Source organism: Hyperoodon ampullatus (genome assembly GCF_949752795.1).
Source record: "Hyperoodon ampullatus genome assembly, chromosome: X".
Taxonomy (NCBI): Eukaryota; Metazoa; Chordata; class Mammalia; order Artiodactyla; family Ziphiidae; genus Hyperoodon; species Hyperoodon ampullatus.
The window spans coordinates 59,643,351-59,661,898 of record NC_136913.1 but is presented as its reverse complement, the minus strand read 5'-3'; the positions used below and the strand labels follow the sequence as shown (position 1 = coordinate 59,661,898).

The following is an 18,548-nucleotide window of genomic DNA, read 5'->3' as shown; positions in this document are numbered from 1 at the left end:
ATACAATTATGTACATCAACTATACCTCGATTTAAAAAATCACAATACAGGCTTCCCTGGTGGCGCAGTGGTTGGGGGTCCGCCTGCCGATGCGGGGGACACGGGTTCGTGCCCCGGTCCGGGAAGATCCCACATGCCGCGGAGCGGCTGGGCCCGTGGGCCATGGCCGCTGGGCCTGCGCGTCCGGAGCCTGTGCTCCACAGCGGAAGAGGCCACAGCAGTGAGAGGCCCGCGTACTGCAAAAAAAAAAAAAAATCACAATACAATTAGGAGGCTGCCCCTCTGCACTTTCAGTGCCACTTCTACTCATGTTGCCACAGTTAACTCACTTTGCCACTCTACTCTCTTCTCTCCAAATTTTGCACAAACAAACCAATTTACTAACTCTGCGAAGCACTAATCACCCAGGGTTTCCATGCTTCTTTTTTGTTTTTAATGGATTTTAAAATAAGGGGAATAAGTCTTCAAATATGGGAAACAGTTCTAAATAGTAGTAACATCTCTCTGTGAGGAAGTTCTGGTTCTTCCTATAAAACCCACCCCAGCTGTACTATGGTACCTCTTCCAGAGGCTCGCTGCTATTGTCAGGTAGCAACATCCTAGTGAGCAGAGCTAGAGGTACAATCAATCTAGCTGTCTCTGTGTTTCCTGGGAAATTCCCGCATATAGAATATATGCTCCTGTTTGCTCTGCTGCCCCCCAATGGCCATCTGAGTAAAAAAATAGAGGCTGAGATACTTGCACAAAGGCATATTGGCTGAGTCTACTGAATGTTGAGGTTCAAGACTCGTCTGTGGTTAAAAGGTTTTAAATCAACTCATCGAAGAAGTGTAGTAAACAGGGTAAAAAGTCCAAGCCAGGTGCCACAGGCCTAAGAGGCAAAAATCCTGCCCTAAATTGGTTCTTTGAGGTATTTAGAATGGTTCTGTGTTGGGGCACCAGCATGATGCAACTGCATTGTGGAGGTGTAGGTAGAGCATGGAGAAGGTGCAAACGATAAGAGGCTGAGGTGAAAGGACCAGTCATTTATTGAGGGTGAGATAAGAAAACAGTGGAGAAGGAACTGTATCAATCTTTGAGGTATCCCAGCTGCTGTAGAACTGCATCCCCATAGATGTGTTTTAGCAGTCATAGACGGCCAAGTGGGATTCCTGGACTCTGCCAGAACTTTCCACCCTGTAAGTGTGAGAAGTGGTCAAGAGAAAGTGATAGTATTTTCAGGGGTTCCGTTTTACTCCTAAGCCTAGGAATTGAACAAGAGCTTAGTAAGTGGCCAAGTATTTAAACCATAAACATGAGGTTGGGGGAGAAGGACTGGTACTGGGAAGCCCAAATGCAGTAAGTTGATCATATTAGGCACAGAGATAACCTAAGCTATCAACAGGAACAATGGTTTTTGATGCCTAACTCATTGGAGGGTTCCAGTTGGATTTTAGCACTGAAGTGTGTGGTAAGGAAGGAAGGTAATAAAGTGGCTGGGGTCAAATCTCAACTTCCAGGGGCATCTTCTAGGACATACAGAAAAGGAATTTTTATCTTATGATCCCTTTCACCTAAAGGCAAACCAGGGAGCTGCTTTGGGCTGAAGTTAGTCCCATTTTCCCTTCAGTATCAGTCAGGCAGAAAAATTGGCCTGGCCATCAAAGCAAAGGAAGTTTGCCTTCTCTGCTTGTACCCTCCCTACCCCAGCAAAGCTGGGAGAAAGGATAGTCTCGTCTTCCTTCAGTGGAGAGGAATTACCTCTGGAAGTGAGGGCAGAAGCCATGCTATGGAATAGCTGTGTATGTGTGTGTGTGTGTGTGTGTGTGTGTGCGCGCGCAAAAGAAAGAAAAAAGGTCAGGTTTAGAGATATGATTCCAGGCCTTTGCACTGCATGATGGGGAGATGAACCTTACCCCCACCCCTCGATAGGACAAGCCAAGGTTATCCAAAAGAATAAGCAGTGGTGAATTTGGCACTGGTCTCAATAAACATCACATTGAGGTCTCTGGATTTTTCTTCTGCCTCCTCGGTAGAGACTTGTCTGGGCAAATGAGAAATGATACAAGGGGCCAGATAATGGTAAGACCCCCTTCTGACCCAGAGTTAGTGGATAGGGATAGATCCTTCTGAGGTGTAAAGATGCATCCCTACGACCAGGAACCCTCGAAGCCCTGAACCCATGACCTTTCTGATCCCTGACACAGGTAACTCCTCCCAAGTAAATAGAGCACAGTAGACCCTCCCCATTGGGATTGAGCTCTAGGTATGCCAGAAGCAGTTGCAGTTATACCTTTCCTTTTGTTGTTCAGATCAATCTTGTTACCCACGAACATGATGATGATATACTCTGCCCGTACATCTTCTACCCACTTACCTGTTTCCTTGAAAAAGTTGATGTCTACAGGACAATGTGTTGCAGAGAGTTGAAACATTTAGTAGAGATTTGGAGAAAATAACGTACCTGTCTTTCTCTCCTAGTCTTTTTTTTTTTTCTTATGCCCTAATGCTTGTATTTTTTAATCCTCTCTGCTAGTCTTACCAACCTCTCTATTGCTTCCCTCAATCCCCTTTTCAAGTAAAACGTGGCATAACTCCCACTTGTGATGTCATAGACAACCACAGCAATAGTTAAATCATGAATGTTGCTAGAATTAAGCTGCAGAAGTTCTGGCCAGCTGCATTCCATAGCTGCAGCTGAACCTGCATAAAACAAATGTTTAGAAAGAAGGTGGAGAGAGATAGAAAAGAAACTAGCTTTTTAAAGGCTAGAACTTAATAAAGGCATAAAAAGAGTCAAGGAAATTGGGTTCCTGAAAAGTCGCCGCTATGGCCACAAACCAAGTGCCTACCATCCTAGGACAGGTCCGATCTCAATACACTATTTTGATTAAGGAAGACCCTACAGAGCAGCAGATTTAAGGATTCAAGGCTACTTGGACTTTGTTACAGCTGGAGATTAGATGAGGGCAGACAGAATAAGAAACAGCACAGGATTTGGTAGTTTGGGGAGGTTTCACATTTTATTTCTCCTTCTTTATCCACAGGTAATGTGGGGTGGTGCTACCCTACTGTGATGAATAGGCCTAAGTGATTGAGGTACCGGATTAGTGGCATGAGAGTGAACACTCACTATTCAGTCCTCCAAGTACATGATCTTAGAAAGTCAATTCCAAAGGTCTCCTGCAAACCCCTCCTCTACCCCCAATACCAGGCAGTGTTAGACCCGGAAGTGGAGAATAGCACTTGAAAAGTGTCCTGGCTCAGCTTTTCAACACTTACAATAGATAACTTTGAGGAGAAGAATCCCTGGGTAAGTTGACCAAAGAAGGGGGCAAAAATGTACTGTGTGATGCCTTGGCGGTGGGCTCACCCAGCAGGCGCCTTCGAAGCTGTTGTACATAAAGTGGGTGATGATAAGTAGGCCAAGTGTCACCCTGGGCGAGGAGGAAATTGATTCCCCAGAGAACACCCCATTCCATTCCATACCATCACACCTTCCTGTTCCCAAAGCCCAACCCAGACCCCCACTGCTCTGACCCCCAAGGATTGCAGTGTTTGGATTTGCGCAGAGACTGGTGCTTGGGTGCCTCGGCTGTGGGCCTTGTGGTGTGCTGTATGCTTGGCAGGTGGGTGGCACTTGTTGCCTGGGGTCACATGGCACTCTCTGTCCAACCATCAGCGTCACCCTCAGGCCTGGTCTCAGGGCCGTGTCCCCTCAGGCGCTGCCCGCAGCTCCGAGGTGGGAGTGGGATAGTTGGGGTGGGGGCAGAGGTGACCAGGGCCCAGAAGGAAAGTTGAAGGACTCAGGGGTGGGTGGCCTTGCCGGAGGGAAGTCAGGGTTGTTTAGAGGAAAAGCACATGCTGCAGGAGATCTAATCACTGATGTGGGGTGGCGGGTGGGGAGGTGGCTCATTCTAGGTAGTTCCATTACCCTCCTCCAGGAGGAGGAGATACCAAAGCGATCAGCGGGCACATGTGGACAAGCTGATTTATTAGAGTGTTACAGTGGGGCTTCCACACAGAGGCACCCGAGCCAGGCACTCAGGTGCCCTCATTCCCCTCGGCCGCCAAAGCCTCCTGGCTCTCCTCTCTGCCGGGCTGCTGCTGAGCGAACTCCTCGATGACTATGTCCTCAGAGCTTGCAGAAGCAGGAGAGGGAAATGGAGGGTTAGGAACAGCTGTCTGAGCGTCTTCCACATCCACTCCCGTTTCCTGATCCCAGAGAAGTGATCCCTTCCCTGCTTCCCAACTCCGATCCTCACGCCCTCTCAGCTGCCCCCGCCCCACTTGGATCCCACTGGCTTGTTTCCTTTGTTCCCTCCCCAGTCTGCCAACACAAAAGCCCCCATGAGGGCCAGAGGGGAAATAAGAATGGAAGGTGGGAAGGAGGGAAGGGATGGGAGAATGAAAGACGGGAGAAGTTAGGGTGAGGAGGCGCGGGGGGCAGGAAAAAGAAACCTGGAAGGGATGAGGGGGATGGACGATTGGGAGAAGAGCAGGAGGTGGAGGGCGGGGGACGCAAGAAGGGAAAGAGGGGGGCGTATGAAAAGCACTGAACTATGACACGAAGCTAAACCACATGTTTCCACTGCACACCTAGTGAAAGCAACACTCCAGGGAAGCTTTTTTCCATTTCCATCGTCATAAAATGGAGAGTGGCAGTGGGGAAGGGGGGGCGAGGTTTCCAGGCCTCACATTTTCTTACCTAGCAGCCTCTGTAGCAAGCATGGAGAGGGAAGGAAATATGGATCGAAGCTGATAAGTTCCCTGAAGCAATGTCCTGTTACTCATTCCTCTCCCTTTTTAACCCTCTCCCTCCCATATACACAACACACACACACACACACACACACACACACACAACCGACTTCCCCTGAAAACCTAGACACCCAACCTACCTATTGCTATTCAATCCCTACCCAAACTGCCAGTCCTCGATTCATGAGATCAGAACTGCTTGGTCCCCAACCCTCCGGACCACTGTTCCTGTGAGTCCCACCTGGTCACTCACCGTTCGATGGCTTTGGATGCATCAGGATCAAGGGCAGCTCCACGCCAACATCACTGCAAGGATCCCAAGGTAGAGTCACAGATTTCCCTCCAAGGCCACTCCCTGAACCTCTCCCTCAATTTTTCTAGTCCCGGGATGCCCTTAGATTCTCTCGTGTCATTCTTTTGGTCTCCTGATCGCATCCTCCCCTTCTTGCCCCAGTTCCCCCTCCCCACAGTGTCTTACCTGGCTGTCAGGTCACCTAGGATGCTGAGGGTAGAATGACACCCTAAAATTAGCAGCTGGAAATGGTTAGTAGCAACCTAATTTTGCAGGGGAATGAAGGATTGTAAGGCCAACTCAACCACAGAATGGGTTTCTGGAAGGGAAGGTGGCTTGTTCGTGGAGCTCACAGGTTTGGGAAACTGGTCCAGGAGAAGGGGTGGGGAATAGCTGGAGTGGGTCAGTCCAACTGGGAGGAAAACAGAAGTGGCTCCCCAGCCCCTGCCCAGACAGACCCTACACTCTTACCCTCCACAGGACACCATCAGGTTGACTCTGACTTTGTAGGACACCAGGATCCCCAGCAGTTCCTTGTCCATTCCTGGTCGAAGACTGGAGGTGGTAGTATTCATTGTTGTGTGTTTGGAGGGGAGGGTCTGGGGGTTAATTCATTCAGTGCACCTTTTGTCATGTGACAGGGCTCCCAGGCTCTGATCTCCTACTCACTGGGACCACACTTCTGTTCCTCAGATCCAATTTTACCAGGTCACCCTCTGCTCAGGAGCCTACCTCTCTGAATATGACTACTACACTGCTTGGCTTTCATGACCCTTAACAATCTAACCTTCCTGCCCTAACTCCCTAACACCTGGGATACAACCTAAGTGGACCCATGCTCTCTCCATGCTCAGAACGTGCCATGCAGATTCCTACCTTCTAGCCTTTGCGCAGGCTATGTTCCCAACCCGGAACACTCTTTTCTTCCTCTGTTGCTATCCAGATCCAACACCTTCGAGCTCTAGCTCCTTCTGTCTCCTCTAGGAAGCCCTCTCCAGCTGTGCTGGCTTCTATTAACTTCTATCGGATTTGTAGTCTGAACCACACGTACTAACATTTAACTGTTAGATTGCATTTAAATTCCTCTTTGTTCTCCGTTTAAGCTGTAAATTGACTGAAGGCAGAGACTGTCTTAAACGTCTTTGTATCCTCCCACATTGCTTAGCATAGGAATAAGCATGTAACAGGTGTTCAATGAAAACCCACTGATTGAAAAATAAGGCACAGGAAACTATGATCTTGGGAAAGTCTCTTCATTGCCCTGGGATGCTGATCCTCTATCTGTAAAATAATGCTGTTTGTATGATTTCTCAGGCTCTTTCAAGCAATAATAGTCCATAGCTACATGATTGATAAGGCATAGGGAAAGGCAGTGGGAATTAATGCTTGTTAGATGGTGGCAGATGGCTTTTGGTGGGAGACACATCTTACACTAGGGCCTCCAAGTGTTAGGCATAGGACCAAATGAACGATTTGATAGAATTATATCAATTCCTATCATATTTTTCTTCTTTTTGTCCTCTTTTCTCTCCATTTCTCATCTGTCTTCCATTGAACTTCTATCTTCACTAGAGAGTAGCTGCTGTAGTGATTGCAGTGTTAGAGCCAGATGACATGTGATAGAATCTTTTCCATCTCTGCCACTTATTAGCTACGCAAGCTTGGACAAGTTCCTTCATCTCTCTGAGCCTCAGGGTCGTTAAGTGTAAAGTAGAATAAGAATACATATCCAGCCTACTTTAATGGGATTCTTATGAAGATAACAGTACCATACGTAAGACCTTTATGAGCTGTAAAATATTATACAACATAAGGAATTTTTCCTTTCCACTTTTTCCTTTCTTGTTGCCTATGACCTAAGCCTGCCATTGGTCCCATGGGTATTATTTAGCTTACTGTCAGCCCTCTTGCCTGGAGGCAGCTCTGAACACTGACCTAGGGACATTTTTAAAAACAGGTAGGCCTCATTGAAGGTGAAACCTCAGAACTGTATATATAGCACACAGAATGGGTTGGGGGTAGAAAATGAAGGTTGGGAGTTACATTTGAACTTACATCGTGCTAGAGGCCAGATTGGTATCACCATGCTTGAATTTGCCATCCAGTGCCAGGCCCTGTTTCTGGCAGTTGGCAGCCAGGAGTGGGGTTACTGCAAAGCTCTTGGAGAAGGTGGAGTTAGCAGCTATAGTCTCCCTTTCAAAGGAAAAGAAGAGATGAACTTAAGCTAGGCTTGCCAACTAAGTGATTCTCATTCCCAAGAGTTTTTTGCACGATTCCATGGAACTACTGGAGTATCCAAGAGAGCTGGCATGTCTGACTGTGGAGAGTGGGAACAATTTACTCTGGTGGGAAATCCTTATGCCTCTGCCCTCTCTCAGGACTTGATGATCCTCTTGTGGTATCCCCACTCCAGCTCTCTTGAGAATCCCTCTCTCTTTCCACATCAACCCTCACCTTGATGTTCCTCAGTCCTGGGCTCTTCTCCACTTCCTTCTTTCCCCAACCCCCTCCTCTGCCTCCAGACCCCGGCCCTCTTCCCACCACCCTGTCCCTTGGCTCTCTGACCCAGGCCCCAGTGCCAGCTCACATGAACTCCTGAACGAACACAGTCTTGGTGTAGTTGTCTAGTGAATACAGGACGACATCTGTGATCTGGTCAACTGAAGAGCCAGGAAAAACACATGACTACAATTAGTCAGTCATCCTCGAGACCCCAACTTGCTGCCCTTGTACACGGGCACACTACTCATGATATACTAAGATGTACATATGGACAAAGAGAGATACGTGTTCTGATAAGCCTGCAATGGAGGGAAAGCTTAGATGAATGAAGACTGGGTAAGTGGGGCAGAGTTCTGGAAAAAGACCTCTGCATTTGGGACCAGGTGCAGGGGGATAGGAAAAGAGGCTCACCTGAAATCTTAATATTTTTGATGACCTTGTTGGTGCAGTTGTTGATGGAAACGTTGACAGTGATGGATTTGCTGTGGTAGTGAACCTGAAGCAGGAGGAGAGGCCCATTATAAGACTGGAGGGAGAACACCCAGATCAAGACCTAGAATTTGTTTCCTCAGTGCTTTTGCCACCCTGGCTTCCACCCTTGTCTTCCCAAGTAGGAGATAAATGAAGAAAGGGTGTCAGAGGGTTTGCATGGTAGGGGTCAGGAAATGGGGGTCACAAACCTCCCTGTCCATCCAGGCCTGGAGTTGTAGGGGCTGAGCTGACAGAAGGAAGCAGCGAACAGTCTGGGCCCAGGGGCCAGGGCCTGGCTCCAGGGGTGCAAACTGGATTTTCCGAATCACCAGCCGCACAGAGTCTCTAAGTAGAGGCCAAGAGGACAGCCAGAATGTCTCCTTAGGACCCACAGACCTTTCTCATGCTAACCCTGTAGGCCAGTCCTTGCTTGGGGCGGGGAGGTGGTGGGAGGCCTCTGTCAGAGAACTCCTCTGGACCCTCAAGGTAGGTATCTAGACCACAGGTCAGCAAACTATGGCTCAATGGCCAAATCTGGCCTGCTGCCTGTTTCTGTATGGCCTGCAAACTAAGAATGGTTATTACATTTTTTAATGGTTGAAAAAAAATCCACAATAATATTTCATGACGTGGAAATTATGTAAAATTCAAATTTCAGTGTCCATAAATAAAGCCACACTCGTGCATTTACGTACTGCCTATGGCTGTTTTCACGCTACAGTGGCACAGCTGAGTAGTTACAACAGAAACTACATTGCTCACAAAGCCTGAATATTTCTCTTTTTTGGCCTTTTACAGGAAAGTTTGCTGACCCTTGCCCTAGAGCAAAGAAGAGAAGTCAGAGTGAAATCAGAACTGGGCATCTGAGTTGGTGGTGACTGTGCTATAGAGGTTAGAAGTAGGGCTGTTTCTGTCCTGAGAGCAAGATTTGTTTTCTGGTGCAGGCCGGAGGCAGGGATTTTGGAGAGGACGAAAGAAATACCTCTTGGAGACTTTCTCCTCCAGGTTTTCAGCACAGAAACTCTTCACTTCAAAGTCAACACCACAGGCCTGCAAAGGGGCAGGAGCAAGGAAAGCTCATTTCTGACACTACCCCTCCCTTCCTCATGGGTTTATAAGGAAATGTCTGATCCCGTCCCTTAGCTGTCCCTTTTTCTAGTCTTGTCCATTTATCCCTCTGTCCCTCTTTCTCAGAACCCACACCTCACCTTCCCTGTATCATCAGGACCTGGCTGCAGTGTCACTGAACAGGGCAGGTTGACAACCATCTAAAAGATCAGAAGGAGGTCAGCAAACAGAAGAAACAGGGACCCCTTTCCTCTGTTCTCCTTCTTTAGCTTCCTTTCTTAATCTTCCCTGGAAGCCTTACCTGGGACTTGGGGTTAGTACCTGCAGGGTAAAAGGGTAGGCATTGTCCCCCAGCTTGTGCAGCAGTTGCTCCTGCAGGACTGTGAGGGGCCCCTGGGGGCTGCTGTGCTCAACTGGGACCACTTGCTGGACCTGTACATACAGATCTTTGCGGAACGTCAGACCAATCACATCCAAGTCATCATGGCCATAGCGAAAGGCACACGTCAACATGACAAACACTGCAGGCAAAGGAGGAAGAGAGTGGCCTGTCAGACCCGAGGGGAAAAGGAGATCTTAAATAGCTCAGAGGAAGACATGGAGAGACAATGTAATATGATCAAAACAGTATGATCATAAAGAAAAGAATCAATACTTTTGACTATAGTAAATTTAAAACTTCTTTACATTAAGAATCTTTATAAATAATGAAACAAGCAAAAGCCTGAGAGGAAATATTTGCAACACATATAACAAACAAAAGTTTAGTGTTCGTAATATATAAAGAACTCCCACAAATCAGTAATAAAAATAAAAACAGCCCAACATAAAAGTGTGCAAAGTTTATGAATAGGCTCTGCACAGAAGAGCAAAACGGAATGGCCAATAAGGTATGAAAACATGTCCAATCTAATAATAATCAGATAAGTGCACATTAAAACCACAATGAGAGGACTTCCCTGATGGTCCCATGGTTAAGGCTCTGCACTCCCAATGCAGGTGGCCTGGGTTCGATTCCTGGTCAGGGAACTAGATCCCACATGCTGCAACTAAGAGCTCACATGCTGCAACTAAAAGATCCTGCATGCTGCAACTAAAAAAAAAAATCCCGCATGCCACAACAAAGATCCTGCATGCCGCAACTAAGACCCAGCGCAGCCAAATAAATAAATAAATACTTTTTAAAAACCCACAATGTGATAACACTTCACACCCATCATATTGTCAAAAACTTTAAAGTCTGACAGCACTATGTGTTGAGCAGTGCTCCAGATGTGGAGCAATATGGTTCATTACACACTGTGGTGGGAATATACATTAGTACAACCACTTTTTTTTTCTGTCAGAGTCCCTAGGTTTATTTATTTATTTTTTTACAGAGGGCAATTCAATTAATGAGGAAACCAGTAAGATGTTAAGACAGATACAAGAGAAAATTCAAGGACCTGGAGATTTGTAGTTGGTCAAAGGAATGCAGAAAAAAATTTGCTAACAAATGAGTACAGCCACTTTGGAAAACTGTTGGGCACTATCCAGTAAAGCTGAATCTTCTCATATCTTATGACCTAAGACAAATTTAGAGGAAGTCTTGCTCATGTCTATAAGGAGATACCTATGAGAATGTTCATTGTGTCAATGTTTGTCATAGCATAAGATTGGAAATGATTTAAATACCTATCAATGGGAGAATGGGTAAACAGTTGTGGTATATTCATATCATGGAATACTAAACTGAGGTTAAAATAAATGAACTAAACTCCATGTATTAACATGGTTAAGTCTCAAAAACTATTGAGTAAAAAATGCTAGCTGCAGGATGATATGCACAATCTGATACCATGTACGTAAAGTTGAAAAGCATGTAGAACAGTACCAAAGTTGCTCATTGATATATAAATATAGAGTAGAAGTATAGAAACATCATGGGAGTAATAAACATCAAATTCAGGATAGTAATTATCTGCAGTGGAGGCAGGAAGAAAAGGAGGGAGGGAGGAAGGAGTATGGGATTAGGGAAGGATACACAGGAGACTTCAGTTTGATTCTGTAATTCTTTTTAAAGCTAGGTGGTGAGTACAGGGTATTCATTACATAACTCTCTAGGGTCAGAATACTTGGGCTTGAATATGACTTGCATAAATCCCTCGAGTTGTCTGAGCCTCAGTTATTTCACCTGTCAATAATAGGACTGCACTGAGAGCTCTATATATGTTATTTGGACCTCACAATAATCCTCTGAAGTATTATTATCTCCACTTTACAGGTAGAGAAAATGAGTTCAGAGCAGCTAAGTGACAGCCCAGGATTTCAACTCAGGCCTGACTCCAAAGCCCAGTCTTGTACATGCCCAACTTAACTCACGGTTGTAAGGAGTTGACGTATGAGAAATCCCTTTGGAAATTTAAATTAGATGTGGATGATGATGATGATGATGATCATGGGAATATTAGAAAAGTGGAACAGTTATAAATGAACTTATACATTGCAGCTAGTACCTAAGATTATGGGCAAATAGAAAGTCACTTGAGTGCACTAGTGGTGTGGGGTGGGGTACAGAAAGATAGCTGTCCAAGGACAGTGACAGAGACTGAGGGAAGGAAAGATTTAGAACAGGGGTGGAGAATCTTACTTTTAATCAGGAGCCCTGACCCAAAGAAAAGAAAACTACCAAGAGCCACACACTAGTAGAAAGCAAGTAATTTTTGTATTTTTAAGAGATCAAAATATCAAACAGCCAGATTATCTGCTTTTAAAATTACGAGCAAGCAAAGAAAATGAATCTATATTCAAAAGATACAGTAAAGACTGAAAGTAATGATAATGGTAGTGTTTATAATGACTGGGGCAATGGGCAACCTCATACCCTGCAGGAGGGAGAGTTAATTGGTACAACCATTTTGAAGGGCAATTTGGCAATAGAAACCTTTAAAAATGTGTGACTGCCCTTTGGCCCTTCATTCCTTTTCTAGGCATTTAGTCTAAAGAAATAATTGGACAAGTATGAAAAGAAATACATACAAGCATGTACTTTTGGGGTTGTTTATCATAGCAAAAAATGTCCAACGATTGAAGTTGGCTAAATATATTATGGTACACCCATACAATATACTACTAGGCAACTTAAAACTTTATAGATTTTAACATATTGCATAGGTAAAAAAGATTAGAAAATGTTATTTATAATATAGCATTTTTAATAAAAATATAGATATTTTTGCTCAGAAAATATGAATAAATATGAAGTGAAATATTAGTGATTATCTCTGGGTGAGAGGATTACAGTCTTTTTCTCCTTCATCTGTACTTTCTAATATTTCTACAATGAAGACAAACTTAACAATTTTCAAAAGATACAACAAATTAAATTCACCTTGGTTCCCAATCATGCCAATAAAATTGGGAAAGGGAGAGAGAAAGAAAAGGAAAAGGAAAGAGGGGGCAAAGGAAAAGAAAAAACAGAGAAGATAAGAAAAAGAGGAAAAGAGGTGGCTGGAAGGAAGCAATGGAAGGGAGGAAATGAAAGAGATGAGAAATAAGACAGAAAAAGATCAGGCGAGGCCAGGCAGAAGGGTATCTAATAGCCCCTGAGGTAAAGGTGTTAATCAGATGAATTGTTCTGTCACGTCCCGCTGTGGCATGTGGGAAGGGCATCACTCCACCCCCAAGATCTTATTGGCTCTCTGGCAGTTTAGAATCATCCTTTTTTAGTGTGTTAGGAAATAGCTTGTTTTTATTTTTTTTTAATTCAACATCTGTTCTAAAGTTATTAATCTATATTTGTGTTTATTATATAAACAATACATATTAATTGTGTGGCAATCAGAAAACACAAAGAGAATCAAAGCCCTGCCATCATACATCATATTCCAGAGATAACTGCTGTTAATTTCTGTTGCATTTGCTTCCAACTTTGTTTCTATAATTAAACATAAGGCCACCTTAGCTATTGACTTCTCTCTCATTGCCTTTTTGAAATGAAACATTTTATTTTGAGATCATCACATGCGGTTGTAAGAAATAATACAGAGAGATCCCACATCAATTTTTGTTAAACCGCACTTCATTCACACAACCGCATATATTGCCCTACAACCAGCCTTTTTCATTCAAGGTGTAGTGTAAGCATATTTCACATCAACAAATGCACCTCAAAAGGAAAAAAAAAGCATATTTGAATATATGATGCAAATAAGATTATCTTCATAAAAGTAACAAAACATATAAAGTAGCTAAGGAATAAACTTAAGTCTATACAACTTAAATGAATAATAATATAAAACTACTAAGGGACATGAAGAAGATTAGAATTAAAGGAAAAAACACATCTTATTCCTGGATTGACATGCATTTTTTCAACGAAAGATTTCTTTCTGTAGGTTATTCTGAAGACTTTGTAGGACTGTGAACAAATGATTTAGGTTTTAGAACTACAGAGTAATTGAGAGTCTTAAATAAATTGGTTAATTTACTGGCCATACCCCAAAGTTCCTCTGATATTTAAAACTGGGTGGACTGCTTATCCGCACTGTTTAATCTGAGCGACTAAGTCTGGTTTATTCCACAATATCTAAAGGTTACATCTGAACTAGTATTCATCAACTTGTTCTGAGCCTTTTTCACATCAAAGTCAATTTGCAGTCTAATTGGATCACAGAGTAAGAATTAAAAGAAAAAAAAAGTGGCAAGACAATATTTCAGTGTAATCTGGATATATAATACTGTAGCCAGAGCAATGTCGCTTGCTGTTACTTGCTGTAGTTATTGTTTTGTTTGTTTCTTTGTTGGGGATTTTTTTAGTGGAAAAACTGGGTTTCTCTACACAAAGGAGATATGGAAAGACATATGCAATTAAAGGAAAAAGCAAATGCAAAGTGGCAGGCTGAAGATCACATCCAGCCTATGGAAAAATAGAGTTTTTTGTTTATCCAGGCCTTTAAAAATCTTTTAATTAGTTGCCAACATTTGAAAATCAGGAAATTTGCATTAAAATATGGATTTCTGGTGTACTGGATCTTTCCATGGGCAGCCTAAGCAGAGGCACCACCAACAGTAATGGAGAAAATCAGAAATTTTAGGAAAAGACTTAATTTCAGCACACATGTAAATTTTGTGTGATCTTGAAAAACAAAATTTCATTTATGCTTTAGAAATGTATCTATTTTGAATATCATTTGGGGAAGGGGCACTAGAATCTTTTCAGACTTTGGGCCTCTGAAGGTCGTATTCTGAGCTTCATTTCCAGTTCCTCTTTAACAATTGGAAAATCTGGCCACACTGGGCTGAAATTCTCAGTGGTTAGCCTCCACCAGACAAGACATTCACAGTTCCCACTACTTTTATATTTTCTTATACCCCTCTGGTCCACTCGTCCACTCCACTCATTCAGGTTACTTGTCTGGCATGTGTGACATTTTAGGTTGGGGTCCCTGGCACATACACAGACCAACAAGGATTTTTACTTACTCTTTCGACCTTTTAAGTAATCAGGGTCAACCAGGACTACACCATCTGTGGAGAGGGGGAGAGATGGCCCTCTGGTCAGGAAAGGTCCTCAGACTATGAAACAGAAGTTGACCCCTGAATGGTTCCTCCCATTTTTCTCTTTAATTGGCCTCTTCTTCTGCATGGTCCTTTCTTGGCTTTCTTTTACTCCCTCACACCCATTCCCTTCTCCCCAGGTTCTTTCCCTTTTTGGACTCACTGACCAATGGGTTCCACCATGTCCACGTGGTCCACGAAGTCCCGTTTCCCCAGGTAGATGGAGAGCTGTTGTGGAACAACCTCCCATGTTATTCTCATAACCACCTTTGAATGGATTCCCCTGAAGCCCCCAACCCAAACCCCTGAGACCGTGAAGGACGTACCAACCTATCCCTTTTTCCCTCTTATTTGCCCAGCTGGGCCAGGCTCTCTCACCTTGCCATTGGAGCAGGTCTTCTTAAACACCCTATGAGGAGAAAATCAGAGGATAGGGAGGGAGATTGGAAGAGAAGGGAAGGGGAGAAGAAGAGAAAGGGAAGTGGGGAGAAAAGGAAATATTTCTAGGATTAGAAGAAGAGGCCCAGGGACTTCCCTGGAGGTCCAGTGGTAAAGAATCCACCTTACAATGCAGGGGACGCAGGTTCAATCCCTGGTGAGGGAACTAAGATCCCACATGCCTGGGGGCAACTAAGCCTGCATGCCACAACTACTGAGCTCTCGGGCCTCAACAAGAGAGCCCGAGTGCCACAAGCTACAGAGCCCACGCACTCTGGACCCCGTGCACCACAACTACAGAGCCCATGTGCCCTGGAGCTTGCACTCCACAACTGGAGAAGAGAAAACCCACACGCCACAACTAGAGAGAAGTCCGTGTGCCACAACCAAGATTCCGCGTGCCGCAACTAAGACCCAACGCAGTCAAAAATAAATAAAATAAATAAATAATAAATAAATCTTACTGGTGGGATTGGGGAGGAGCTGGAAAAAAAAAAGAAGAGGCCCAAGGAGAGCGAAATGACACAAAGGTGGAGGCAGTTGGGATAGAGCCCAAGACACAAGTTGGGGAGAGGTTGCAAACCCCTTCACCCCAAAGGCAAGTACTTGGGTTTGGGTAAGTGACAAGTCACAGATTCAGAGAATTAGGAGTTCTTACTTACCTGGATATGTTGGCCATGGCGTTGATGTTGAGCCTTTTCTGGCAAAAGGGAAAGAACGGGGAATGCTCAGTCATTTGGTCCCTATTCTCCTTACCTGGCTCTGGTATACCATCCAGACACACCTAGTGGGATGTAACCTTTTCTTCTTAGATAGACACCTCACCACGATCCACGCCTGCTATTCTCCCTCATGTCAAGGTTACTTATTCAGCCATAATCTCAACTATCCTGGACATGGGAAAAAACCTTCCCTAGTTTTTATGAATTGTTGACTAACCATATTGTCTATTCTCCAGAAAGAGTGAGGCTTTTTGAAATAGCTGGGGTGCTCTTGAGAGCCTTTTGAGAGAAGAAGTTTGTCTGGAGAAAGGCCTCCATCCAGGAAAGTATGAGGAGAATTGGACTGGATGAGTCTGAACATCACCTGGCACACGGTAGGCACCAAGACATGTTTGTTAGATATACGAATGAATGAATGAATGAATGAACAAAACCCAGACTCTGGCTTTGCTCCTGCAATGGATTCTGAGCCTGAGTTCTCCTCACAGTGGCCTTAATACTCAGCTAAGAAAGGAGAAAGGTGTGGGAGAGAAAAGGTTGGTACCCTCATGCTCGTGGTTGTTGGTGGCAGAAACCTGTATGGAGGTTGAAAGCCTTCCTTGAACCTATTCATCGCTCTCACCACCCTCCCCAGATTTTCCCACCCTTATCTCCATCCATGTCCCCAGGTGCTAAGCCTTGGAGTAGGGATACTTAGAGAGAGGAAGACGTCTCTCTAATGCTTTTCTTTGATGTGTATTAGATCTGGCTTGAGGGGTGAACTTAGGGGAGCTTCCAGAGGTCTCTCCCAGGGTCTCTCAGCCTGAGTGCCTGTCAGCTGTGTCGGGAAAGGTGCCCTTCAAGTGCTTCTTGATATATTGATGGGGGTGCTAAGGGCAGGGGATATGGGACCGAGTATGGGCTGGAAATAGAGGACTTTGGACTATTACCTGGAGAGGAAGATGAAGCTCACATCCGTCTCCAGCTCTGGTCACTATGCTCGCCTCCCCAACCTCTTATACCCAAGGTCCTCTGAGTATTTAGATTGGTGGGAGTCAGGGGAGAAGAATAGGGTTCGGGGGGGGCATGAAATACTGCTTTATAAATAGCTCAGATGCCAAGAGTTTGGAAAGCAGATTAGTGGCTAAAAGATTAGTGGCTAAAGATTACCAGGCTCTTGCTGCTGGGACAGGGCGGGAGTCAGGGGTTGAATCTGATATTGTTAAAATCAGGGGAGTTTGAGAAAGGGAACTACGAGGTTTTGGCCTTGTGAGGCCTTGAACCTGAGGACCGGGATCAAAGGGGACTCTGGGACATTAAAAGAAAAGCAGGGCCTCCCTGGTGGCGCAGTGGTTGAGAGTCCGCCTGCCGATGCAGGGGATACGGGTTCGTGCCCCGGTCCGGGAGGATCCCATATGCCACGGAGCGGCTGGGCCCGTGAGCCATGGCCGCTGAGCCTGCGTGTCCGGAGCCTGTGCTCCGCAACGGGAGAGGCCACAACAGTGAGAGGCCCGCATACTGCAAAAAAAAAAAAAAAAAAAAAAAAAAGAAAAGCAATGTGAGGGATAGAAATAGGAGGGCTCAAAGTATAGGCCTTTGTGATTCTGAAAGGAGAGCCTTGTGTCACATTCCAGTCTTTCTGTATCTCTTTTTTTTTTTTTACAACTTTATTGGAGTATAATTTCTTCACAATGGTGTGTTAGTTTCTGCTTTATAACAAAGTGAATCAGTCATACATATACATCTGTTCCCATATCCCTTCCCTCTTGCATCTCCCTCCCTCCCACTCTCCCTGTCCCACCCCTCCAGGCGGTCACAAAGCACCGAGCTGATCTCCCTGTGCTGTCCGGCTGCTTCCCACTAGCTATGTACCTTACGTTTGGTAGTGTATATATGTCCATGCCTCTCTCTCGCTTTGTCACAACTTACCTTTCCCACTCCCCATATCCTCAAGTCCATTCTCAAGTAGGTCTGTGTCTTTATTCCTGTTTTACCCCTAGGTTCTTCATGACATTTGTTTTTTTCTTAAATTCCATATATATGTGTTAGCATACAGGCCACACAAAAGCCAAGGGTATGGGAAGGAGCACCCCTTCCCCAGCCCCCCACTACTTGGGACTTGGGACTCTTGAAGTGATGTTTAGAGACCCGATTATCCCAGCTTATGTGCACAGCAGGAGTCAATCTCCCGTACATGGGGGTGGGGTAGGGCAGGGGAGGCTGAGTGTGTTGAGCTGTGTGCATGTATCTGTGAGCCTTGAACTTCTTTTCCTGTTGGAGAGGAAGGTAACAAAAGATTCTTGGCCCAGGGGCAGGTTCTCTGGGCAGGATGTTGCCTGTGGAGGGAAAAAGCAATTGACATCTATATCACCACCACCTGAAGTAAACCTTTCATGCCCCCCAGCCCTTGACTCTCTCCAATCCCTAAAACAAAGTCCACGCTATAGGCTCTAAGCAGCTTCCCTCACCTCATATGACCACTCATGGAATTAGAGATATTTCTATCCTGCAGCTGCCAGGACCCCCCACAATGGTAGCAACAAAAGTAATCTTCCTTTCTTGGCTGTCCTTCCCATAAGGCCCAGGCCCAGGCTTCATGGACATGGGGGATGTAGAGACAGGATATCCAAGCTCTGGGGATACAGGACCCTACACCACCTCACCTCACCATAGTGCCGGCTGCGCTTTAGTATCTATCCATAGATGCAGCCCTCAACCCTCCACGACAGCATGTCTGTTCCTCAGAGGGTGACTATGTCTGTGGCTCAGGGGGCTGGGCCTTCCCTATCTCCCACTCC

General features: G+C 45.1%; 1 protein-coding gene across 1 annotated transcript; it reads right to left on the bottom strand.

The window, feature by feature from the left end:
* Nucleotides 1-4,023: 4,023 nt before the first annotated feature.
* On the bottom strand, nucleotides 4,024-16,384 carry ARR3 (arrestin 3; the record flags this gene model as incomplete). Its single annotated transcript, XM_079728047.1, has 17 exons — nucleotides 4,024-4,309; nucleotides 4,688-4,697; nucleotides 4,994-5,046; nucleotides 5,219-5,242; nucleotides 5,504-5,587; nucleotides 7,088-7,225; nucleotides 7,620-7,692; nucleotides 7,946-8,030; nucleotides 8,215-8,350; nucleotides 8,988-9,055; nucleotides 9,214-9,273; nucleotides 9,395-9,594; nucleotides 14,537-14,581; nucleotides 14,779-14,839; nucleotides 14,990-15,020; nucleotides 15,712-15,749; nucleotides 16,316-16,384. 17 exons carry the CDS (start codon nucleotides 16,382-16,384, stop codon nucleotides 4,024-4,026), a joined length of 1,461 nt encoding a protein of 486 aa, XP_079584173.1.
* Between the last annotated feature and the right edge of the window lie 2,164 nt (nucleotides 16,385-18,548).